This window comes from Pelodiscus sinensis, chromosome 4 (genome assembly GCF_049634645.1).
Source record: "Pelodiscus sinensis isolate JC-2024 chromosome 4, ASM4963464v1, whole genome shotgun sequence".
NCBI classification, from domain to species: domain Eukaryota; kingdom Metazoa; phylum Chordata; order Testudines; family Trionychidae; genus Pelodiscus; species Pelodiscus sinensis.
The window spans coordinates 111,223,728-111,247,933 of record NC_134714.1 but is presented as its reverse complement, the minus strand read 5'-3'; the positions used below and the strand labels follow the sequence as shown (position 1 = coordinate 111,247,933).

General features: G+C 37.8%; 1 protein-coding gene across 9 annotated transcripts in view; it reads left to right on the top strand.

Annotated features, from left to right (window-relative positions):
- The window catches only part of PLEKHA7 (pleckstrin homology domain containing A7), a 291,921-nt gene extending 267,919 nt beyond the window's left edge, over positions 1–24,002 (top strand). For 7 of the 9 annotated variants that reach the window (XM_075928057.1, XM_075928055.1, XM_075928056.1 and 4 more), the window contains 11 exons: positions 1,756–1,864; positions 2,803–3,041; positions 4,660–4,848; positions 5,047–5,164; positions 5,883–5,962; positions 6,560–6,760; positions 9,384–9,536; positions 14,249–14,382; positions 15,965–16,107; positions 20,668–20,776; positions 22,503–24,002. In XM_075928057.1, the coding sequence (XP_075784172.1) occupies positions 1,756–1,864; positions 2,803–3,041; positions 4,660–4,848; positions 5,047–5,164; positions 5,883–5,962; positions 6,560–6,760; positions 9,384–9,536; positions 14,249–14,382; positions 15,965–16,107; positions 20,668–20,765 (1,464 nt within the window). In that variant the 3' untranslated portion in view covers positions 20,766–20,776; positions 22,503–24,002. The other 2 variants (XM_075928058.1, XM_075928059.1) reach the window with 2 other exon arrangements.
- Positions 24,003–24,206: the final 204 nt, after the last annotated feature.

The following is a 24,206-nucleotide window of genomic DNA, read 5'->3' as shown; positions in this document are numbered from 1 at the left end:
TTTACCCTCATGGGCAGGAGGGAGTGCTGTGATACCAGGTTCCTTTGAATGGTAACTTTCTCAATAGCTCTTCTACTTCACTAAGGCTGTGTCTACCCTGGCAAGTTATTCTGGAAAATCAGCCGCTTTTCCAGAAAAACTTGCCAGCTGTCTACACTGGCCACTTGAATTTCCGGAAAAGCACTGACGATCTAATGTAAAATCATCAGTGCTTTTCTGGAAAAACTATGCTGCTCCCGTTCAGGCAAAAGTCTTTTTCCGGAAAACTGTTCCGGAAAAGGGCCAGTGTAGACAGCACAGTAGTGTTTTCCGCAAAAAAGCCCCGATCACAAAAATGACGATCGGGGCTTTTTTGCAGAAAAGCGCGTCTAGATTGGCCAAGGACGCTTTTCCAGGAAAAGTGCTTTTCCGGAAAAGCGTCCTGCCAATCTAGACGCGCTTTTCCAAAAATGCTTTTAACGGAAAACTTTTCTGTTAAAAGCATTTCCGGAAAATCATGCCAGTGTAGATGTAGCCTAAATGTATAGGAAAAATGCAAAATAGTTCTTCTTCTTAACTTTTTTTCTTCAGTGATGGAGATGTTAGATATTGTAGCCAGGACATTGCCAGCTTTCTTACAAAGCTATGAACTGTCATGTCCAGTTCCCCAGCCTAAAACAAACAGAAAAGGAGTTGGGAAATGGAAGGACATATTGCGATCTTGTGGTAGGTTAGCTGTTGTTGCTGTCTGAAGTTAAGTTTTCAGAATGCAGCAGGTCCATGTTACTGTGGTTTTGAATAAATGAGTTTTAGATCTTTCCCTGGGGTTCTAGCATAATAGTTCATAGGCTATAAATACTTTACAGCAGTGTTTCCTGAACTCTAGAAAGCCGAGTCCTTCTTCAGAAGATGGACTCAATTACACTCCTTTTAATGCTGCCCATGGATTGTTCAGTTTTCATGCCCTTTACCTACACTTTTGCAAACAGTGGATAACAAACTGCTAGTGCAGGGGCTGGGAGATGTGCTGCTGTGGGTGGTATTAGCCATCCTTCTCCTTTTTCTGGAGGCTGACAGGCTTGTCAGGGATGAGGGGAATCAGTGTGTCAGGGAGTAGATGACTATAACCACTGTTCTGCTGGGAAGCTTCACTTCACATGTGCAAGAAATGGCATGAGTGGCTGCTTCCATTTCCCATCCTCCTCCTCCAGCTGTCAGTTGTGACACCAGAATCAGTGGTCATTCAGAGTAGATTGAATACATTTTCACAATAAAACTGAAATATATAACGAGTAACATTTAATGCATCATCATTAGCTTCTGAGTTAGCACCTATTCAAATGAATGGGGCAGTTCATACCTCAGAGCTGCTTAAGGTTCATTGTAAATCCATGCTCATTTACATGGATTGTTTTTTACCTGTTTTCCATTCTGAAGGTTAAAACCTAGAGACTGTCTTTTTTATTTTAATTTAAAGCTGGGTCACTAGGGAAGAACTAAAAGGAATCTCTGTGCTCCCCTCACCTCCCTTTCATCCCCTTTTCCCCAAGCTTTGGGAGACACTGTGCATTACTTATGGCTCCACCTGTAGGCTGGGCTGAATTAAGATGCTAACAGTGGTGTAATGCTCAGCTTTTTCCTATCATCTTTCCAAACCATGCATCTTGTGTCTAAGTCTCTCTCAAATGTTTGATTCAAACTAGCTATAATAAATGAAACTGAAGACATTTTGGGATTGAACTGATTTTTAAAATGTCTCCTCTTACTAAACATTAGGAGAAAACACAAATGCAAAAAGATTTATGGAGAATCGAAGATGTTACAGCAGGCCTAAGTGCAAATAAAGCAAACTACAAAGTCATAGTAGAGTCTATAAAAAATCCAGGTAAGAGAAACTGAGTTAAAGATATTAAACTGTATCTAAATTGTCAGACTCTAAGGAGTCTGAGCATTAGGCTAGAAGTCTTGCGGTTATCATCAAGTAAATAAATTTTCAGTACTTTCTGCTGCTGGTTAGGTTGGGAGTCCCCTTATCTCAATAATATCCTTCTTCACAGTTATTTTTGTACTTATCGTGGAACCAAGAAATGCAAAGGCATAAGAAAACAAACCAATCAACAAGTGGATAAATTAGTCAAGCCTGAGATATTGTTTTAATCCTCATATCTCCCACTCTCACAATTGTTATCCTGCCCACCCTCTGACAGCTCTTTGCACCATTCTTCTATCTACCTTTTTCCTTGGGTCTTGGCCCCTCTCCTGCATGCACTTCACATTGTTTTCCAGTGTGGGGAATAGTTGGCAGACAGAACAACCCATTTTCTGTTGTCAAAAAAGGTAAAGTGAGAAGGGGTATATGATTTACATGATAATCTGTGTTGTTAGACTTCATAGAAAAGAGCCAGTAGGTTGTGGAACTGCAAGTCTATAGCTTTAGTTTATAGCATATGCATAAGCATACATTTATTAACATTATTTACCTTTTACCTGTAAGCAGAGTGTGAATTTGTTTTGAGATCATGTAGCTGGGTATTAATTTATTCAATTACTTCAGTTTTTTAAAAAATACAACTATAGACATCTATCCATGTCCTGGTGTAGGGATGTTTCATGGGATAGCTATAACGTCGTAAGTTTTGGCATCTGAAAAATATAGTCTACAGTCAGAATAATGAGGAAAATTTAAGGTTTGTCAAAAGCTAGCACATAGATACATACAGCATTTTATTTTATGTGATGTTCTTGTGGGAAAAGTCAGTGCTTTTGAAGTAGATACAATGTCCATACAACTTTTTTTAATATGTTTACCTGTTTCTGCCATAGAGAGAAAAACAGTGCCTTTGTTTTCTGAGCCTATAGTGCCTTCATTATCAGCTTCTCTCACAACTTTGGAGAGCAAACTTTCTACTCAGCGAAGTCCTCCATCTAGTCCTGTTAAGTCCTCTTTGGAAGTTAGGCTGTTTCCACAGCCTTATACTCAGCCTAGAACGCAGTCTCAACCACAACGGCTGAAAAAAGTTGAGCTTCCTCTTCAGTCACCAGTGAAGCTAAAGGCAAAAGTTGTAAGTATTACTGCTGTGAATTGAGTGTAAATCTGTGTACTGCTCTCTCCCCACTGTATCTGAGTAACTAATGTTATATATGAAAACATTAGATAAATAATCCCTTCCTTATCTATGTGAATCCCAGCCCTTATTGCAGAATTAGCCTAAGGAGTAATTTGGGTTGAGGCTCTAAAATTGCCCTGAATCTGTTCACCGTTTGAGGTTTGACACTGAGCATATTGCACCTAGCTTTATGTTTTCATGAACAAGTTTCACACGTAGTTCTAAATGTGAAAATGGAAGGCATTTACCAGCAAATAGTGCACAACACAGAAACAAAGTAGAAGCATTTTCAACTCATATGAAGTTAGCAGTCTGAAGAAATTCACACTAGGGTACTTAAGGAATGAGCTGGAGCTCATCTCAGAACCATTAGTAATTTTGAGAACTCATGGGGCAAAGGTAAGGTCCCAGAGAACTAGAAAAGGTCAAACATAATACCTGTATTTAAAAGGGGACTCAAAGAGGACCAGTCAGCTGAAATGGATTAATTAAACAATCAGTTTTAAGTTACAAAAGTATTAGAGGGCTATAAGGAATATGATTTGCCAAGAATAAATCATCCCAAATCAACCTCTTTCAGAAATGCGATCGGAAGAAGATATTCAAATTCCCACGGAATCCGCTTATCCTCTCTCGGAAAAATAACTGTAAGGCTGCAAACAAGACACACATTTTGGGGGGAAAAACCCTTTTTCGAAAAAAACTTCTTAAACCCTTTCTTAAGGAAGAGAGTTTTTGGGTTTGTTTGTTGGTTTGTTTGTTTGTTTGTTTGAAAGAGGTTTTTTTTCCAAAAAAAAAATCTGCATCCAGACTACTTTCATTTTCGAAAGGTCCTCTTCTGAATTCACGTTGAATTTGCATATCCTCTTCTGAAAAATCTTTGTAGTTTAGACGTGCCCTGAGAGAATAGTTATTGATGTTTCTCTCTGACTGATAGGTTGTATCTAGTGGTGTCCCACAGTGGTTATTCTTGAGTCCAGCACTAGTCAGTATTTTCATAAATGATGGCATGGAGAGTATATATATAAAATTTACAGGTCAGACTAAGCTGCGGACGGGGTTACTCATACTCTAGTGCACAACATTAGAATTCAAAAGGACCTTTAATACTTGGAGAATTAGCCTGAAATATACAGGAGAACTTCCAAAAAGACAAGCGCAAAATACTTCACGTAAGAAGGAAAAATTAACTGTACAATTACTAAGTGTGGGATGACTAGCTAGGCACTAATACTGCTGAAAAAGTATTGGGGTTATAATGGATTACAAATTGAATGAGTCAACAATGTGAAGTAATTGCAAAAAAGACTAATATTATTTGAGAGGGCTGGACTAGATGGCCTCTTAAATTCCCTTCCAGACCTTTATTTCTATGATTCTATAAAGGAATTGACTGATAGTGCTTGAAGATTAAGTTGAATCGATAACATGAAAAATCATATGCATTAGTTGGTGGGATAAGGGAGATGCTGCACTGTTTTGTTTTATAATAAGACAGAGCTTTCTTCAGTAGTTAAAATAACCCTTTAAAGATTAAAGAATATAAGAAAAAGTGTCTGATACCTTTTACTAGGAAGATGAAGCACCACCCAGACCTCCTCTCCCTCAGCTCTACAATCCTGATGATCAGCCACCAGCTGTTCCACCTCTTCCAAGGGAAGCCAATGTCATCAGGCACACATCTGTGCGAGGCCTAAAACGTCAGTCAGATGAACGAAAGAGAGATCGAGAACCAGGGAAATATGTGAATGGAGATTATAGGGTGAGCAATCACCTACCCACAGGCTTTAAAATTTATGGACCCTTATAATTTTTTGCTCTGATATGTTTTATAGTATGCAGAATGCTTATGGAATGATAGATACATGACTACCTGGAAACACAAAGACTCTAAGAAAACTAGTTTAATTTGTCTTCAATCTGTGATTTCACTTGATCAAATGAATATTTTTCTATGTAGGGAGAGCTCCGCTCATACATGAGTGAACCTGAATTAGCTACAATAGATGGTGACCTCAGCCAAACTTCACTTGGTTTCATAGGTTCTGACAGTGGTTACCAGACATTACCCACCAGAGGTAAGCCAGAGAATTGATAACATGTATTTTTATCAAATACTTGGTATATGAGATATTGTGTATGCAGTGTGTTTGTTACAGATTAGAGGTGGTGTTGGAGTCATCATCTTAAAGTTAGCTAAATAATTGTATCAATGTTGATAATTTTGCCATAGCAATAAGAAATCTCTACAAAAGAGCTTCACATTTTTGTTAGGAAGTGGGAGTGAACCATAACAGGAAAAATTAGTTTGTCAGAACAGCTCTTAATTTATTATGGACTCAGATTGGCAGCATTGGATACAGCCAGTGCTTTTTTTGTAACAGTACTGGCACCTCCTGTCAGAGCTCAACAACTTTTCCCCTGGGGTACCAGCACTTTTTTTTTATACAAAAAAAGCACTGGATACAGCATAATCAGAGTTAGGGGAAATTGTACTATACCACTTCTATGGTGTACCTCAGTTTTGGAATCACCTTAGAGGAAAGAGTAGGGGTAATTCAGTTTTTTATCCCCATTCAGTCCTTGACCTTCTGCTCTGACTGTAAGTACTAATTTGAGTCATTTTGCTGGTAGTTTGGTTACATTAACACTTCTTTGTGTTCCAGTACTGCCCTATCTGGCTGAAAATTTTGAGAAGTGACCTGTAACGAAAATATGTAATAGAAAATGTAAAAAAATTTTTTTAAATACCCATCTATTATCTGTCTTTTAAACATGTTTTGCTTCTTTGCAAAGGATTATCTGGATCAACTTCCAGATTGTACCAGACACCCACCGTTTCATCGTATGCAACACTTCAAAGAGATAGCTCCAAGGTAACTGTAAATAAATATTTTGGTGACAAATGCCTGAATCTCTGTGGACAATATGCTGAAAACACAGAACTGATTGGGAATGTCTAGAGGCAGAAGTAACATCATAAATGAAAAAAAGTAGGAAGTTCAGGCTCGGATGATTTAGTCTCACAAATAGTCCAGACAATTCTATCCATAAGAGAGTCCAGCAAATTTTTCCATTGAAGGAAAAAAGACATGCTGAGCTGACCCAAGAAGAAGCAGTGGAATATCATAAAGGAAGACATATAAGCATGTGATGTGACCGAGGATATGGCATTGAACAGAGTACTTCAGAGGAGAACATGTGGAGGGCAAGACCCCATTTGATGGGTTTAATGCAAGGAAGAAGATAGAATGACTCTCTGAAATTTGGTACAGATTCACAAAGTCATTGGACCTATTAAATAGTCTAATGTGTTTGTTACCTTAGTAGAAATGGCAGAGTTGAAAATATGCAAAATAGATTAAAAGGCAATAGTGGGATAAAATAGCTCATTTACACTGAGAAAAAAGAGGAATTGTTAACTTTTTTTAGTATACTACCCATATGTTTTGTATCCTTATCACTTTAAACAGGAGAGACCAAAGAGTGCCTTGGAACGCTTGTACTCTGCAGACCACCAAAGATGCAAGATGAGTGCTGAGGAACAACTAGAAAGAATGAAGCGACATCAGAAGGCATTAGTTCGTGAACGCAAGAGAACACTTAGCCAAGGAGAAAGACAGTCTGTTTCATCTCGGTCTTTCATCCGGCCCGTTTCTGCAGACATAGGCTCAGTATGTTAGACATGCTTTAAAAAGACTAAAGTAAAAATATGATCAGTAGTCTTTCTAGCAAGCACTTTCACCTGAGTACATAATACATCTACTCTAAATATATTATAGTGTTATACAGTAATAGTTTCGAGAGTGAATAACAAATTAGTTTTTGATTATACATAGTTGCAGTCTATAAAGCTGATTGTTCAGGTAAGTTGGTCAGAGAGCACTGTGGCAAGAAGAGAACAGAATATATTGAAATGACTTCAGCGATAGGAATTGTTTTTATTGATTGGAACTGTATTTAAAAAGTGTAATGAAGTTTGTACTCTTTTCAGATTGCTTATAACAGAATGGGTCTTTTAGAATGTCTAAATTATTCTTTAAAGCTCAAATATGGACTGTTCTAATGAGGATCAAAGTTCATTTACTGAAGAAGAGAATGTTTGGTTTGGTTTGGCTTGGTTTCTGAGAATAAATATTGTGGCAAATAGAAGTTTTTAATTACAAATTTTGGACACTAACCAAAGTAATTCTAATTGGTGACATTATCTGATCACATCATGGCATCAGACGAAGGATGTATTATAAATGTCACAGCCACTGGTAATGCTAGCCTTCCTTTAAAAAAAAATTTATTTTTGCTTTTGGTCTGCTAGAGTTTTATGATGTTCACCTTATTTACCTAATTCATTGCACAAGATCTCTTGCTTTTTAGAATTGTCACTCATCATACCTAATTCCTTTTGTTTGTTTAAAAAGTTTCTAATTATTTTAATATAATTTCTAACTAGACTACTCAATTTTACCAGGCATAATTGCATTTTAGTAACTGTGTGCCAATTACTAGCACTTCTAAATTCCTTAATATTACTCAAGTTTTTATTCCCATTTTTTAAGAATCCTTCAGAAAAACTAATTTACAGCCCAGTTATCCTTATTTACTCATCAAATAAATGTGGGTACACTTCTCAGAGACATTCATCTATTCTGGCCTTCATTTTACAATCACAAATTTCCTGAAAGATAATGTATAACATTAGGAAAAGTTCTAATTTTGATATCTCTGCGATTTTCATGTTTTAATTAGCAAAACTAAACCTGAACTTTTAATGTATAGCTTTTATTTATATATATATAATCACTATTCTAATTTAAACATTTCATAACACTCCTCTAACCATTTTAATGAATATTTTATGTACAGATTTGTGTGCTGTCTTGTTTTTTGCTAGAAGGAAATTAAAATAAAAACTTTAGCTATGCATATTTTTCACAGAGATCTCTTCCTGTATCCAAAGGGCTCCAACACATGAAAACAAGTTTGATAGCACAGTTGCTTGTTTGCAGCCTTACAGTTATTTAGTGGACAAGATGGTAAACCATTAAATATGTAATTAGTTCAATTGATGCACAGTATGTAACATTCTTTTGAACATACATTGTATGTATAACTAATTTTAACCTAATGTGCTGATTTTTAAAAATTGGTAACTTCTCTAATGTAGTATAATATTTTAAATATTGAGCATAGCACATTGATTTGTTATATAAAAATTCATTTTTAATGTCTCAACATCAAAGCCAATAAACATATTGCTACATAATAATGATTTGATGTTTTTCTTATCAGTATTTCAATATCATGAAATTAATATAATATATGTATAAAATATATTATCGCAATCAGGCCTGGTTGAATGAGTAGAGCACTAAGTGTGTAAGAAAACATATTTTCCCCCTCTGAATCCTAAAAAGAGATTTATTAATTTTTACATGAGTTTCAACTGCCTTGTAATAACACTTTAATAGCTATATATAAAAACTACATGTTTGAGTGACTATTGAGAGCTTGTGCATGAATAGGTTTAAATCAGATTTTTTTAACATATGTAACCTAGTGGAATAAAAGTGGCTATAAGATTAAATCAAAGCCAGTCAAGAGTCACAGTATTTACTCCTGTGCAGGGAGATTTAAGAACTCATATATGTGACACATATAGCAACATATTCAGTTTCTACATTGTCAAATACTGGAGGAGTGATTTTCTTGTTCAGCATATAAATACTGATTTGTGAACTGAGGGGGTATGATATTTTTAATTTTCAGCTTTGCAAGGTAAACTTTCAAGCCTCCACTGATGTGACTATGACATTCCCAACATGTTAGGCATTTGTGACTTTTTATGAAAACATACTACAGCCATAAGACTTTTAGGCATATGTGTGTGTATTATGTTATATATGTGCCTAGCAGAGGAAAGGGAGCTGGCATTCTGTCATAATTTTACCTTTGAACCTCTAAGGCATGCTGTCAAATCTATGACAGCTAAAAGTTTGCCTTGTAAAGGCAGTTATTTTTTTGGTCAACTTTTATTGTGAGATTTTTATTTTTATAATGATAACCAGTTGATTGTAAATTTTGGTTGATCTTATAAGGAGAATAAAACAGTCCTTTTAGTACAGTCTTATTTAGAAGACTAATAAAACTTTTTGAATGAGTCCTGTTTGTTGTATTTCAGTTAAGAGTATAATTTCATGGACTATTTCAGCAACCTAATATTAGAGACTATAATCATAAACATTACTAGCAGATCTGTTTGTAGATACACACCATTAATTATTTTGTATTTGTTACCAGTGGAAACGGGAACAAGAATTTGATTTGCAGTTACTTGAGAGAGCAATACGTGGAGAAGAGAAAAATGAAAAGGACTGGTTAAAAGTTCAGCCTGTGCCCGTGACAGAGACAGATCTGGAACCTCAAGATTATGACTTAGATATCAGCAGAGAGGTAATGCTAGTGGCATATGATTCCATACAGTGTGTCCAAAATTCTTTGGTATTTTCTAAATTTTAGGTAATTCTTATCCTCTGAAATTCCTGTGTTTCAAGAGTTGACCTAAAAGTTCCAGTTTAATAGAGAGTTTCATAAACAATGAAGAGCTAGTCTTGTGGCACTGTGCTGTAAGTATCTCACTTTCTGAGTTGAGTCATATGACTATTTGGCCTTATTTAAATGTCCATTCTGTGCTGTAGAAAACATTTACAAAAATTTTAGTAGAGAAAAAGCAAATTTTGTAATGCATATACCAATTTCAGAGATGGCTAATTTAAAGTAGGAAGTAGGCAGGCAATAGAAGAACAAGCTAGCTCATCGAAACTATCCAACTATATCTCATGGTTAATATGAACTGACACAGTGCAACAGAAAAGTGAATGTCTCTTTATAATGGTCAGGAAAGATAAATCTTGTCTTTACTATAGCCTATATGAGAAGTACTGATAAGACTTCCCTGGTCCAGCATCCTTGGGATTTGAGTGGTTCTGAACCATGGAATTTGCCAGACCATGGGATATCAAAGCTCCCCTCCCAGCTGTCCACCCTGCTCCCAGGTGCCAGCCCCAGCCACTGGGCTCTGCTCCTGGTCCTGGCCAGGGTTGTATTCCCCACCACCAGCCCTGGCTGTGGCTGTACTCCTGAACACAGTCAGCCAGGCTCTTTGGTCCGGCAATATCCTTGGTCCTGCCGGACCACTGATGTTGCCAGACCAGAGAGTCCCAGAGTTTAGAGGTTCAACCTGTATAAATCAATTATATCTGTACCGGGTTTTTTCAGCTGCTTTCCTACCTCAAAGCATTTGTCTGACATGCAATACAGCCATCTGGTGGTTCAGAGACTGTATAACACAATGTTTTATGAAAAGGGAAAGGAAAGAATCTGAAAGTATTTGTAGCTGTGTCTGTCCCAGGATATGAAAAAGACAAGATGATGGAGGAAATACATTTTATTGGCTCTTCTGTTGGTGAGAGAGAGAAGCTCCTCTTCAGGTCTGGAAAACTGATTTAATGTCACAATTAAATACAGGGTAAAACAAATTGTTAAATGTCAGTATAGGTGGCCCCCGACTTACGACGCAATCGGTTCCTGGGGAAGGGTCACAAGTCAGAGGCATCGTAACTCGAACCCTCATTGACAATAGGTGCTGTGTGCCGTTCTAAATGCAGGCCGAGGACGTAAATCGGGGGGTTTCGGCCCCTTCCTCACTTAAAAAAATGGTTGTAAGTGCGGGGGGATCGCAAGTCTGGCTGTCATAACATGGGGTTTCCTGTAGCTAACACACATATCAAGGGACAATTCAAGGTGAAATGGCTCATTAATACCACTCTGGGAGGAAAGCAGAGAGGGGAGACAAGCGGTTGTCTTTTGAAAGTATTGAGCAGATTTCCCATGAAGATGAGGACTGATAAGTCAGATATAGAGTGATGGCTTTGTTAAAAGCGTTCATGAATGAGTGATGTGGTGTTTTTGTCTTTTATTCTTTTCTTGTGCGCATTCATTCAAGAGCATACTGATTGTCTGGGGTTGCTAGTGAGGCATTTAGTGTACAAGATTAGTTCAAGTCAGTAAAGATCATTAACAGTGTCTTGAATTGCAGTACATTGCCTGAGGAATCATGAAGTTATTGTACATTGTTATCTTCATACTGGAACCTTTGCTGATCGAGTTTAGTTGATATTGGATCAGTATTTGAATATCAGTACACATGCAGTGAGGAGCACTCCATTCCTGTGGGTTTCAGGAGTCAGGGAAGTGATACCTCGTAGCTCCCTGTTCTTACAAACTTGCTCGGCTTTACCCCGGCCGTTGGAATCACTCGTTCTATCCATTGCCCCTTCTTAAATTGAACAGCATTGGAGATCTACTCCGGTCGATCCTGTAAGGTACAACACAGTACAGCTCCTCTTATGCACGCGTATGGAAATTGACAGAACTTAGGGCATGTCTACACTATAAAATTAAGTTGATCTAACTGACCATGGCATACAGCCACCCCGGTGATTACATTGGCCTTGTGTGTTTGCACTTTGCTCCTTGTGTCCTCACCAGGTGGCTCTTACAGCAATTGAACTGACAGTGAGAGGCATTGTGGAATAACTTGGAAAATCAGCAACAAACAATGTAAGACTGTGTCTACATGACTACGTCGACATTAACTTACACCTCTTTACGAAGGTGGAGTTATTAAGGTGGAGTAGTGGGCAAGTTATATTGGTGGAAACACAATTTTAGTGTAGATTCTTACAGAGTTATGTTAATGTGATCTACCTTGTGTCGACCTAACTCTGGAGCTAGACCAGGATTTAGTGTGAACTAGAATACTAGGACTGGAATACCATCAGAACTGGAGGTTCATCTCTATTGACAGTTTCTTGTTTGATCAAGCTTTTTGAACTGTGAATGATTTTTCCCTTTTATTCGTTATATGCTTATCTGATCGGTTTTGTGCTGGATTCATAATCTGTGTATCTGATACCAAGTCTTTTTTTTTTTAATGTAATATCCATTAGGAGTCTGAGAGGGTAGCTTATTCTTCATGTCCATTAGATTCTTGGCTTTACTGATGAGATTCCTGCAAAGATGCCAGTTGTAATAGAGAATAGGGAATCAGTCCTGCACTCTTAAGCCGCTTTTCTGTCTTCCCCTGTCTTCTGGGGCTGGCTCCTGTTAAGTTAGAGCATCCCAAAACTGCTCTGGCCTGTTAGAGGCTATGCTGGCAAGATTCCTGGAGTGCATTGTTTTCTAGCCCCATTCTCTGGCCTCTGGAGTGCTCCCTGTGCTGCGAGGGATATCATAAGAGGCTAGCACAGAGCCACCAATTTTGGTGTTATGCAAGTTGAAGAATCCCCCATGTCATGAGAGTTGCCACCTGTCCCTTTAGGGCAAATCTGTGGCCACTTTGCATAGTTTTAGTGCCACAAATTTAAGTCAGCAAAAATGAGGAACTGGATTAAAGGTTATTTTAACATGTGACCTCACCAGACCCTTTCCATGTCACCTGCTGCTTCCTAGTCTCAGGCTCTCCCACCCACTTTATGTAAGCTTAGTCACACAGTTTTGTGTCTCTTGCCAACTTACCTGCTGCTCATACTTAATGGATATTTTATTTTTATTCTTTTTTTTTTTTTACACTATACATTGTCTGGCCTGTCTGCCAGAGGGCGCATCTACACAGAACCCTAAACTCAAAATAGCTTATTTTGAAATTTGGCACATATACACAGTGCCAAAGTTTGAAATAATGCACTACTTCAAGACATCCCTTAACCCTCATGAAACATGGGTTACATGGGATGCTGAAATACCATGCCCATTATTTCGAAAAATATTTCGAAATAATGGGCGGCTGGTTAAGACGTAGGGTAGCTATTTCAGGATACTTCCGGTATCCCGAAATAGCCGTGCAGTGTAGACTTACTCTGAGTCAGTCACAAAGTGATCAGATGAACTGATCTGGCTATTACAAAGATGCATTAGCAGCATGAACCTGCTGAACTCAGAACGAAGTTTTGTTAAAAAGTAAGGAAGTCTGATAGAAAAACAGAAGTCTCAGGAGACAGTCCTCTGTGGGGGGGATTGGTTCTAAAGTTATTTGAGTTCTGAGTAATGATTTTGGTACTATGTTATTGTAGTTTGTGTTTGCTTCTAATGTAAACTTACATCAATAGGTAAGGGTGCCCACTCGGGGAAAATCTGGTAATGTCTCATAGGCCACTGCATTGGGTTAGATTTTAACACAGTGACATAAAGGTGAAGGGCTTGGGATGTCTTTACCCAAAATTCTGAATCACACAGTTCTCCATATATGTTTCAAATGGAGATCCAAAGAGGAAGAGTGCCATACTTTTTCAACTTTCCTTTACTCTTACATTATTCATTTGTGTTCTTCATAAGCACTTTATTGTGTTTAATCGGTGTCAGCTTCCAAAGTGCACTTGTAAATTTGCTGCTTGTTTGCTAGTTCAATATCTTATGAATGTGTCTCATCCAGAACTGAATTCTTCAAGAGGAAATCCATCCAAGTTAAAATTGCTAGATATATTGCCAGCTGTTGTTCAACTCCTTAATTAGACGTTTTAATTTGCATTATTATATTTGCACAATATATGTTTTAATCACACAGAGTGTGTGTCTGTTCCCAATTTCCCCATGGCCATTTTTGGGATTCATACGATTTCAAATGATCAAAATAAATAAAAACCACCCAAGCTGTGTTGTTCACAAGGAAAGGAGTGAATGCTCCAGACTCTGTTACACAGAAGTATTCAAACTTGAGGTTATATCTGCTTTGTATCAGAGGGCACCAAAAGGATCTCAGTTTGGCCTCCTCTCTCAACTTTATACAGGAACCTTAAGCCAGAAAGAACCTGTATTAACCCAGAATATTCCCACAATCTCCTCCATCAATCACAGTTCCACACCAGTCATATCCCAAAAGGAGAGAGAAAGAAGAGGGAAAAATGTTTAAAGACATTCGTTCACGTTTAAAAGGAACATTTAGAACCAGGGGAACACATAGGGCTGTGAAGGACCCTTATCACCCTCAAGCCGGAGTGAACATGCAATTCACATGCAGGTTAATATGTTTAGTGGAGAATAGCTATGCCTTTTGTGATTTTGAAATCCAAGTTATCAGAAATTACATTCTCTTCTTTATTCCATAGTTGTCAAAACCTGACAAGGTTACAATTCCAGAACGCTATATTGAGCTGGAACCTGAAGAACCCCTCAGTTCAGAAGAATTAGCAGCAAGACACCGGAAAGCAGAAAAGATAAAGAATATTCTTACCAGATCTAGGTCAGATTCTTTTTATAATACCCTTTTTAAAAATCTCAAACTACTATATACCACAGACTGTTTGAGCCAGTGGGGACTATGAAACCAAGGGACAATGTATTATATAAAGAGGAAGGATTAGTTATAAAATTCCAGATACATCACTGTGTGTGTCACTCTGAAGCCTGAAAATATCTGTACAGGAAGTCTGAAGTAATAGAAACAGCTACAAGTATGGCATAAAAGCTACAAGCTATTTTTGTTCAGAATGTCATCAGGTTGAACCATCACTGGGTTTTATGGTCCAATTTCTAAATTCTCAGCCTCTTTGATTCTACAAATTACACTTGTGCAGTCCTCAGCTACATGTATCTACATCATGCCAAAACCATTGTAATATCAGAGGTAACTCAACCAATCACAACCTCTACTCTCCTGCTAAGTTGCATGCTACAGTTTAATTGGTTGTATTAGGGAGCCCAAATGCCACTTGCACAAATCCCCCAGCATAATCCCTCCCTCCCCAGATACAAATCAGCACAACTAGCTTACACATAACCCTATCACAGCAGCATGTACCCTTCATTCGCCATCCACACAGCATACTCAGCGCAGCACACGCACAAGTTCTAAAATCACATTATCCCTTATTATAGAACACTCCCCTTATTCACCACATATCCATACAGCTGTCCCGGCAGAATGCAGTCCCAGCACAACATAGTCAGCATACAGAATAAACCTGAATGTCACTCTGAAGCCTAGAATGTCCACTGAGTCAGTGTGAAACGGTGAAAACGACTACCAGCATGGTTGAGAGCTCTTTGTGTTTAGAATATCACCAGGTTCAATCATCACTGGGATTTGCAGTCTGTTACTATTCACATGTTAAAAGCTGAAAAGGGCTAAGAATTTATATGCATGTGATTTTATGAATTACAGCCATGTGACAGTCCTAATAATGACTTTCACTTCTTTGTCTGACTGTTAAAAAGCATTAGTGAATCCTGGCAAAATGCCTTTTAGGTAAGTATGATAAACTGAGATAGGGAGAGGTTGTGATTTGCCCATGGACAGAAAGTCCATGTCAGAGCTAAAGTTAGGACAGTTATTTATCCACTGTGCTACACATTTTAGACACGCATTTTCAAAGAACTTGTTGACTACTTAGAGCTGGTACAGACTTGCTCCTATTGGCACAGTTGAAACATTTAGCATAAAGAGTTTATAATCTGTTTGAAAAGTCATCACTTGTAGACCACTGGGTTATGCCTCTTTTTTCTTATCGCTAATAAGTGCCCTTACTAACTTCAAAGAAAAGCCACTAATTTTTCATTATGCTTTCATGTAAACAAACTTGTTTTCAACAAAGTACATTAAGCTATATTTGAGGCTGTGCATAAGATATTTCTGAAGATATAATGGCACCATTTGTGGTATACACTGTAGTCACTGATTGATAGTGTATGAATCTCAATCACTGTTTTGTAAAGCATTTTGTAAAGGTCAATAATATCTGGGATATGAAAGCAAGCTTTGTTCTATGCTGTACCATGGATTTTCTGTGTATAAATGTTAATGTTGTTTTTCACTTTCCCACTAGTATGCACAACCTACAGCCTGCTGTTGCTCAGGACAAATACAACTCAGTTGATTTAGATTCACAACTGCAGGAACAGGAACGCATCATTACCATATCATATGCTTTGGCTTCTGAAGCTTCTCAGCGGAGCAAGGAGGTAGCAGGTAATGCTCAGTTATTTCCAAAATAATGGCAATTACAAATATATTCTTATTCCTACCTATTTTAAGAACCTGGATGGTTGTCTGCTGAACTGCACTGTACACAGAGAAGTTGCCACTATGATACACTTCTATTGACTGTCTTATTTAAAATTAGGAATCAAACAGCAGATAGCAAAGTCTATAGGTACCAGAGAGGCCTGAGGACTGGCTTTGAAAATTTGATCTGGAGTAAAAAGTGGGGGACATATGAGTGATTATGAAGCTCAATGCTAAAAGCTGCTGTTATATTTGGCACTGACACATCTAGTCCACTGTATTAGAGATTTTCATCCCATGTCCCTGGAAACTGTGATATTGCCATTACTGAGTGGTCTAAATTACAATACTTTACCTTTAGAAGTGACAGGAATAGTTTTCTTCACTTATCTAATTAAACTGAGCTGAAACTAAACAAGAAAAATGCCAGGCCAGACAAACATCTTTTTTTTAAAAATGTAAGAGGTTCAGTGACTAGGATAACAGAAAATCACCTGTAATTTTAACTGTAATCACTACAATGACCTTATAAGAAGATATTCCAAATTGTCTCACTGTGTGTTCCTGTCACAAGTTTAGTGATCACAGCAGACCAATCAGGCAAGGCTCCTCTTTGACCGGTGATGACAATGGCTCCTTTATGAAAATGAGAACTGCACTCTTGCTTTCATTACATTTGAAATATTATTTGGAAATTGTCAGAAAAGCTGTGTCAAACAGTGAACCTGTTAATAGTAGTTGTTAAAAATATCTGAATATTATTTGTAATGGCACTGTCCACTTTTCCATTGGAGAATTGGAATAATGGAAATTTGGAAATAATAGAAATTTACTGCATTTAAGATAGATGATTTCAATGTTCATCTAAAGAAATACACATGGGTTAAGGCTGTAGGAACCACTACATATTTCCTCACTCTATCTTACCCTCATCTGAGGAGGAGGAGTGCTTATGTGGAAGGACGGAGACATTGTAAATGCACTAGATCAGTGTTTCTTAAACTGTGTTGTGGAGCAATCGGAGATGTGCCGTGGAGAACAACAGAGTTCAAAATGGCCGCCCTTAAAGCGGCAGGCACACAAACACCTTGTTTTTTCTCAATAACTTCCCCCCCCCCCAACCTTTTTTGTTTGTTTGTTTGTTCTTTGCTCAACAAAAAAATCCTTGGTGTTCCTCATAAAAAAAAATATTGTTTGATATTCCTCGGTCTTAAAAAGTTTAAGAATCACTGCACTAGATCATAAGATCTCTGGAGACAGGATGTCCGACAGGGACAGGGCCTGAGGCAGAAGGAGAGGGGCTGGAGCTGGCCTCCTCTGCCAGCCCTTCAGCACCTCCTAGAGAAGCTCCTAGCACACCACTCTGTACTGTGGCAGCAATTTAAAGTGCCGGGGGCATGGCCTGCCTCTGCTACTGTTGTAGTGGGGCCATAAGCCCCATGCCCTATTGAATCTCCAGATCCCAGGGCAGTTGCCTCCCCTTCTCCCCTCACATCAGCAGGCCTGTCTGGAGATCAAATATCTAGCCCACAAAAATAGTTGTTACATTTTTATTATCGCAGTTTAACTTTTATATCAAACTGTGATCATCTGTATTCTAACATTACCATGAAAAATAAATTCAGGAAAATAAAATTCCCACAAACGTTAATTGTATATATTCCCTAGAATATCCCAATTACTGCCTGAAAAGCTTATTTCCACTATCAGTTCTCTTTCTTTTACTACGTAAGGGCCCAATATTGTTAGTATAAGGAGAGCCACACAAGTTGATCTCCTGCATCCACATGATGGAGACCAAAATGTTCCTCTTTGACAACTGAGAATGCTCTGGTTTCACCTTCCAGTAACCATTTATCCTAAACTAATGTTAACGATTTAAAAAAAATAGTAAGAGTTAGTGAAAATAGTGACAACCTATGTTTCAGAATTAAAATAATTAAGGTGTTTGAGCCTTCAGGAATTGATGTCTGATTAGACAAGCTCAGCTAAAAAAAGAACACCATCGGATTTTTATTACTTCTTTGCACAGTTGGGTATCTGTTCATGTTTGTTCATTTTCTAGCTTTGAATTTAAGGCTGGGGTTTTCCAAGACACTCAGAGTATGTCTACACTAAAGAGTCTTTTAGGAAAAACGGCCTTTTTTTTTTTTAAACCCTTGAGTTATGTCAACACTGCAATTGTGCTCTTTTGAAAGAAAATCAAAAGAACAGAGGGATTTTTCTGACATTGGTAATCCTTATTCTACAAGAAAGAAGCCTTTTTCTGAAAGAGCTCTTTTGCAAAAAGGCGTGTGTGAACAGGAAAGAGGAAAAAGCACAGGTGCCCTGGTGGCCACTCCGTCCATAGTAATCACGGTTTAAATGCAAGAGAGCATCCATTCAGTGTGGCTGCTATCTTTTGAAAAAGCAGATGGCTTTTTCGATGTGCTTTGGCAGTGTAGACGCTCTCTTTCGGAAGTTTTTCCAGAAGATCTCTTCCAGAAAAGCTTCTTCCAAAAGAAGCCTGTAGTCTAGACATAGCCTCAGTGCTGGCTTAATCCTGCTTCATTTTGAGCACTTTTGAAAATCTACCCATAACGGCTAGATCCGGATTGGCAACGTTCGGCAGGTGGGGTAATCTCCTGGCAGGACACGACATTTTGTTTACATTGAAGGTCCGAAGGCACAGCCCCCCCCATAGCTCCCAGTGGCCGCAGTTCACCATTTCCAGCCAATGGTAGCTGCAAGAAGCAGCGTGGGCCACAGGGACATGTTGGTTGCCACTTTCTGCAGCTCCGATTGGCCAGAAACATGGGAGCTGCGGGGGGGGCAATTGCCACCAGCAAATTACCCTGATGGCCTGTGTGCTGAAGGCTGAGAATCCTGGCCTCTATTTAGTATAAATACTGCCCAAGGATGTTAAAATGAGATTATCTGGCTAATCGTATAGTCAATACAACTTGTATCGACTATACAGTTAGTCGATAAGCACTGCTGGGCAGAGTCGCAGCAGAGGTAGCTCAAGGAACTGGCTCCAGAGCCACTCGCACTGCTGCTCTGCATTTTAAATGTAGCAAAAGCCCAGTGACTCTTACTACATTTAAAATGCAAAGGTGCAGGAATCAGCACAAGCGGGATTACTCGGTCCCAGCTCGCACTGAATCCAGCAGCTCCTGTCCGTGGAGGACAGTCCTCTCCACCGCGAACAGGGGCTGCTCAGGCAGCAAGCAGCAAGGGGGGGGATTTTGTAGAGAGCACAGGCGAGCGGAGACTGCTTGAGTCCCTGCACACCCCAGGCTCCCTGTGGCCCTTCTGCTTTTGAAATGTACAAGAGCCCCAGATTCCCTGCTGTGCCTCTGCTTCTCCTGCCCCTGCAGAGACGGTGCTGGGGGGAACCACTGAAAGACGGTTTCCCCCTCCACCAGCTCCTGCTCCTTTCCCCCTTGCTGCCTCTCTCGGATAGAGGCAACAAGAGAGGGGAAGCGACTAGTCGAGTGGCTGTTTGACTATCGGATAAACATTTGCTTATTGGCTAGTCAACTAGTTGCTAGCATCCCTAATACTGCCTTTTATAATTTTACTGTAAAGTTTGTTTCTGAATTTTTTCCAAATTATCCTTTTTTTTGATGGACCAAACATAATCTAGGATGCCATAAAATAATACAGTAATATAAAATATGAGGTGATGTTACCCAAACAAGCCGCAAGCTTCAGCTACAAGGTTTCTCCACTCCTGAAATTGAATCTCTTTCCTACAGATAAATGATGGCATGAAATCTCTGAGATCAAGTATCATCAGAAAGCCACTTCTCAAATAGCTGCTTGAACTGACTGCACCTTTTCCCTCCAAAATTGTAAAAGCGGAGATACAGCATAGAAACCAGCCAAGTCTTTAATATTATGCCAAGAAATTGGGATTTCTTTTTCTCCAGAGTAACACTCTTTCTTTGCATTGTATATAAAAAAACTTACATTTTCGTAATGAACATACATTATACTCAGAGGATGCCCCAAACTGAGGCCTTAAAAAGGCTTTTGATTTCTTATATCATTTACACTACATTAATTTTGCTGTAAAGTGGTGGGAGGTTTTTTTTTCACCTATTTGCTGTACCTCTTCTTGCTTTCTGCCCATTTATGTCAGTGTAACTTCAATCAGATCATGAAACTGGACTAACAGGTCGAGTATCAGTGCTATCCTGGGATTTCAGATTTTGTGTACGGAGTTTGATGGGTGAAAATCAGTGTTCTTTGCCATATTGTTCCAATGAGCTTCGCATTAATATGGGTTTTCCTTATTTTGTTTGTGTTGTGGAAATAAACCATTTCTGCTTTTAATGTGACTGAACAATACAGAAACAGCAGACGGAGATGTAATTTAAATAGGGTTTTCCATGTGACTAAAATAATTTTAACACCCCATTGCATTACTAATCTGATGCAGTGTTTCCTGTTTGTTTAGTTGTTAGACAGTTACGGTGGCTCTGTTGTAATATGTATGTGTAATTATGCTGCCTAATTCCTGTGTGTGATCCCTTCTAGCTCACCAGTTGACCTACCCATCTAAAGCACCCTCACCTTCTGTACCACAGCCACCTAACTCCCCCTTAAGCAATGGATTTCACTACACATTTGTCTAAACACCTTAAAAGTAAGAACTAACTGCTCTTGGCATGTCTAATTCTCATTACATCTTTGGTTTAACTGGGACAAAAACTAACACTTTTTACTACAGTCATGTAAAATATATCAAATTAATGCATGTGTGCAATTTTCAGTGATAAGAAGATTCTGCGCTCAGACAGTAAATATTGCTACTTATGAACTAACACATTTGTTAGAAGGAGCCTTTAAGATAATTGCCAAACATTAAAAATAAGTAAAGGTTATTTTGATCTTCTTAATGAGGCAACTCCCTCTCCTCCGAAATATCAATGCTATTGGCAAAGTTGGGGGCACATATTCAGCAACAATTGCCAGTATTGAAAATGTGCATGTGTTTTCGCCTGCAAAGTGGCATATGCCTCTCTTGGACACCGTATCTGCCAAAATGGAAATATTTTACACAGGCAGTCTTGGGTCTGCATGAAACGTTGTGGGGACAAACACAGGTGCATTTTTGCAGCACTTACAAATAGAGATTAGTTTGAGACAGTCTGACCCTGTATAATTACAGTAGTTTGGTCCCATGCATTCAATGTTTTTCGGTTATGTTGTTATACTAATGGAAAGATGTTTGCCCCTCATTTAGGTTAGTTTTTAGCTGTTAGTGTAGTGGGCTCCATTTTTTAAAAAAACTTTTATTTCACCACCATTAAAAAAGAACATTTTCTGCTCATTTCAATGGTATTTGTATTATTCTTTGTATTGAAAATGGGAAATAGGTACTTACTAATAGTTAAATTTATCATTACCATGTCCCGATTTCACACCCGCTGTGCCTCCAGAATTTACTATTAATTCCTTCTTGTCGTTGTGTTTCCAGATGGGTTAGTTTTCTCTCATATGATTGTATGAAATCAGATGAAATCAGTTTAGTAGTAAGTGTGACTGAACATCCTGTAAAGACTAACTCGGCTACCCCCTTGAAGCATCTGAAAAAGAATTAGTCTCTGGCTACCATGGCTTTGTTTTTGGAGTACTTTTAGGATCAACACTTCTTAGAGTTAAGAAATCTCCATACTTAGAAATGCTCTAGAAAGGCCCAGTAATGTGCATGCATCCATTTAGGTTAGGACTGCCATTCAGAGTGGCTTCCATATTGGACCTTAAGGTCATAAAAGGTGACTATATCACAAATGATCAATTGACCGCTGTAAATTTATTCTGATATCACTGAAAACAGCACGAAAATCTGTTGGAAGAGGACTAATGTCTGCCTAGTCCCCTTTCTTCTTTGGAAGGCTGATTCCACCATCCTTGGTCAGACAGAGTGGCACCTAATTCTTCTAGTAATCCCATTTAAAATCAGTCCGGACTATACATGGAGTGAGGGGCTTTTCCATGAGTATCCATATCTGGCATTGAACTTTTGCAAAAATAAAAGCATTGTCCCGAGATACCAACAGTGAACTTGTACTAGGAAACTACTACAAAAACTCACACCCAAAGTTTATATTCTCTTTAAGGGACACAGTTAAGGAAAGAATCTAGTCATTTTAGCCATTACATTAGGGACCCAATGATTCTTCTAGATCAGTGGATATTTTCCAAGAATTTCAGGGCATCAAGCAATTGTTTGTACTGTTTTAATTATCTATAAATTATGCACCCTATCTTACTGAGAGCTGCAGTAGACAACTTTTTTTTAAATGTATATTGGTCGGCATCAGCATACACTACCATATTTAACTGCATTTTGTTTTAATTCATACCAGCCAAAGCAGTAACTGAGCATTGACATAAGAATCAAACCAACAACTGTGTGACACCAGAACATGGAAGAAAGCATGTCTTCATTGCACCAGCTACACAGAAGATACTCATCAGCTGATCACAATTTTTTCAAAATTCAGACAATAATAGAGGGATTTTCTATGAAAAACAAATTATAAATAATTTTAATTTGGTATTGTTTTAGTTCACACTTTTTATATGAATACATGGCACTTTTAATATACTCTGTAAATTACTGAAGTATTTTTAGAAACAATATATTAGATTTTTTTAAGCAAGGGCTGAGTTCATTTTAAAAAGCTGCTTACACAGACTTTACAAAATATTGCTTCACCCTCAAGTTCAAATGCATTGTATAGCCTCTTGACAAAATGTGAATTAAATAATCTTAGAAGCTCATCGTGGCATTTGGATAAATCTAAATCAAGAGAGAAACTTACTGAGATTTTTTAAAAATTGATCACTCTTGTATGCCCTTTAAATAAGAAATAGCAAAGGACTCTTAGCTTGTAATTCTAAATATTAGTAACCATCATGTTTGCACATAAAGAATGAAATTATGGCACTCAGCTACTAACTTCTGTACATTTTTAAATTCCATGTAATTATTTTTCAAATACAGTATCCAGTGTGTTAGCATTGACAATAGCACTGTCCCCATCAGTAACAAGAAGCTAAAAAAATTGTTAAATTAAAATGACTGGGAAGTAAAAGAAATTGTAATTAAAATATGTGATGTAAGCAATAAAATATTAAGAGAATGTGAGATTTTATTAGGATATATAGAGTTTTTTCTCTGTAATTGTTTTAATTAAAAGCAATATGTGATCTATTGCATTATCCTGGAAACAACAGAAATAATGTAAAGTGGCACTTGCTAATTTTGTATGTAAATTTAACTGGTGCTTAATTTTGCCAAAACTTCCCAAGTCTGATGTTTTGCTTGGGTATAGGATAAAGAGTTGGCCAGTTACATATGAAGAAAATGAATTTAAATTGATGTTGCTTCTGTATTTGAAAAAATTATATGTACTCTTTCAGTGTGAGGCATGAAAAAACGCACAATCTTAGTTGAATCCAGTGCTAAGAGAGGAATGATTAACAAATACTTTGCAGTGTTTTGCGAGTTTTAACTTCCGCTTCTTTACTGTATTCAAATAATGGTTTAAAAAGCAAATGAATTGAGCTTAATATTTGTTTAAAATTCTTAAAATAAAAATTCATATTGTATTTTTCTGAAACTCAAAAGCTATTCTTAAGATATATATTTAGAAAATGCAATCTATTTTTAACTAACTCAATACTGCCAGTGTCAAGTTGTAACATTTGCCAAAATAAATTTGTTTTATTTTTGCCTTTATAAAAATGTTTGAAAAGAAATTAAATGAATATTTTGCAAGAAAATGTTAATTTAAATAAAATGTAATAGTTTGGGGGGAAATGGTATATGTACAGATTAAAATATTAACATAAGATTTCTACCGCTTTTGTCTTGTCATCTGTTTTCATAATTTTCAGCATTGTTTTTAAAATCCCATTTAGTTACTACATTTTGCTTTTCCTCATTGTCCCAAAGCCCATTGCTGTCCATGGGAGTTTTTCCATTTACTTCAGTAGGATTGAATCAGGCCTCCTGTGTATCTAGTGCTTAACTTAAGCATGTATTTAAGAGCCTTCCTACCTAA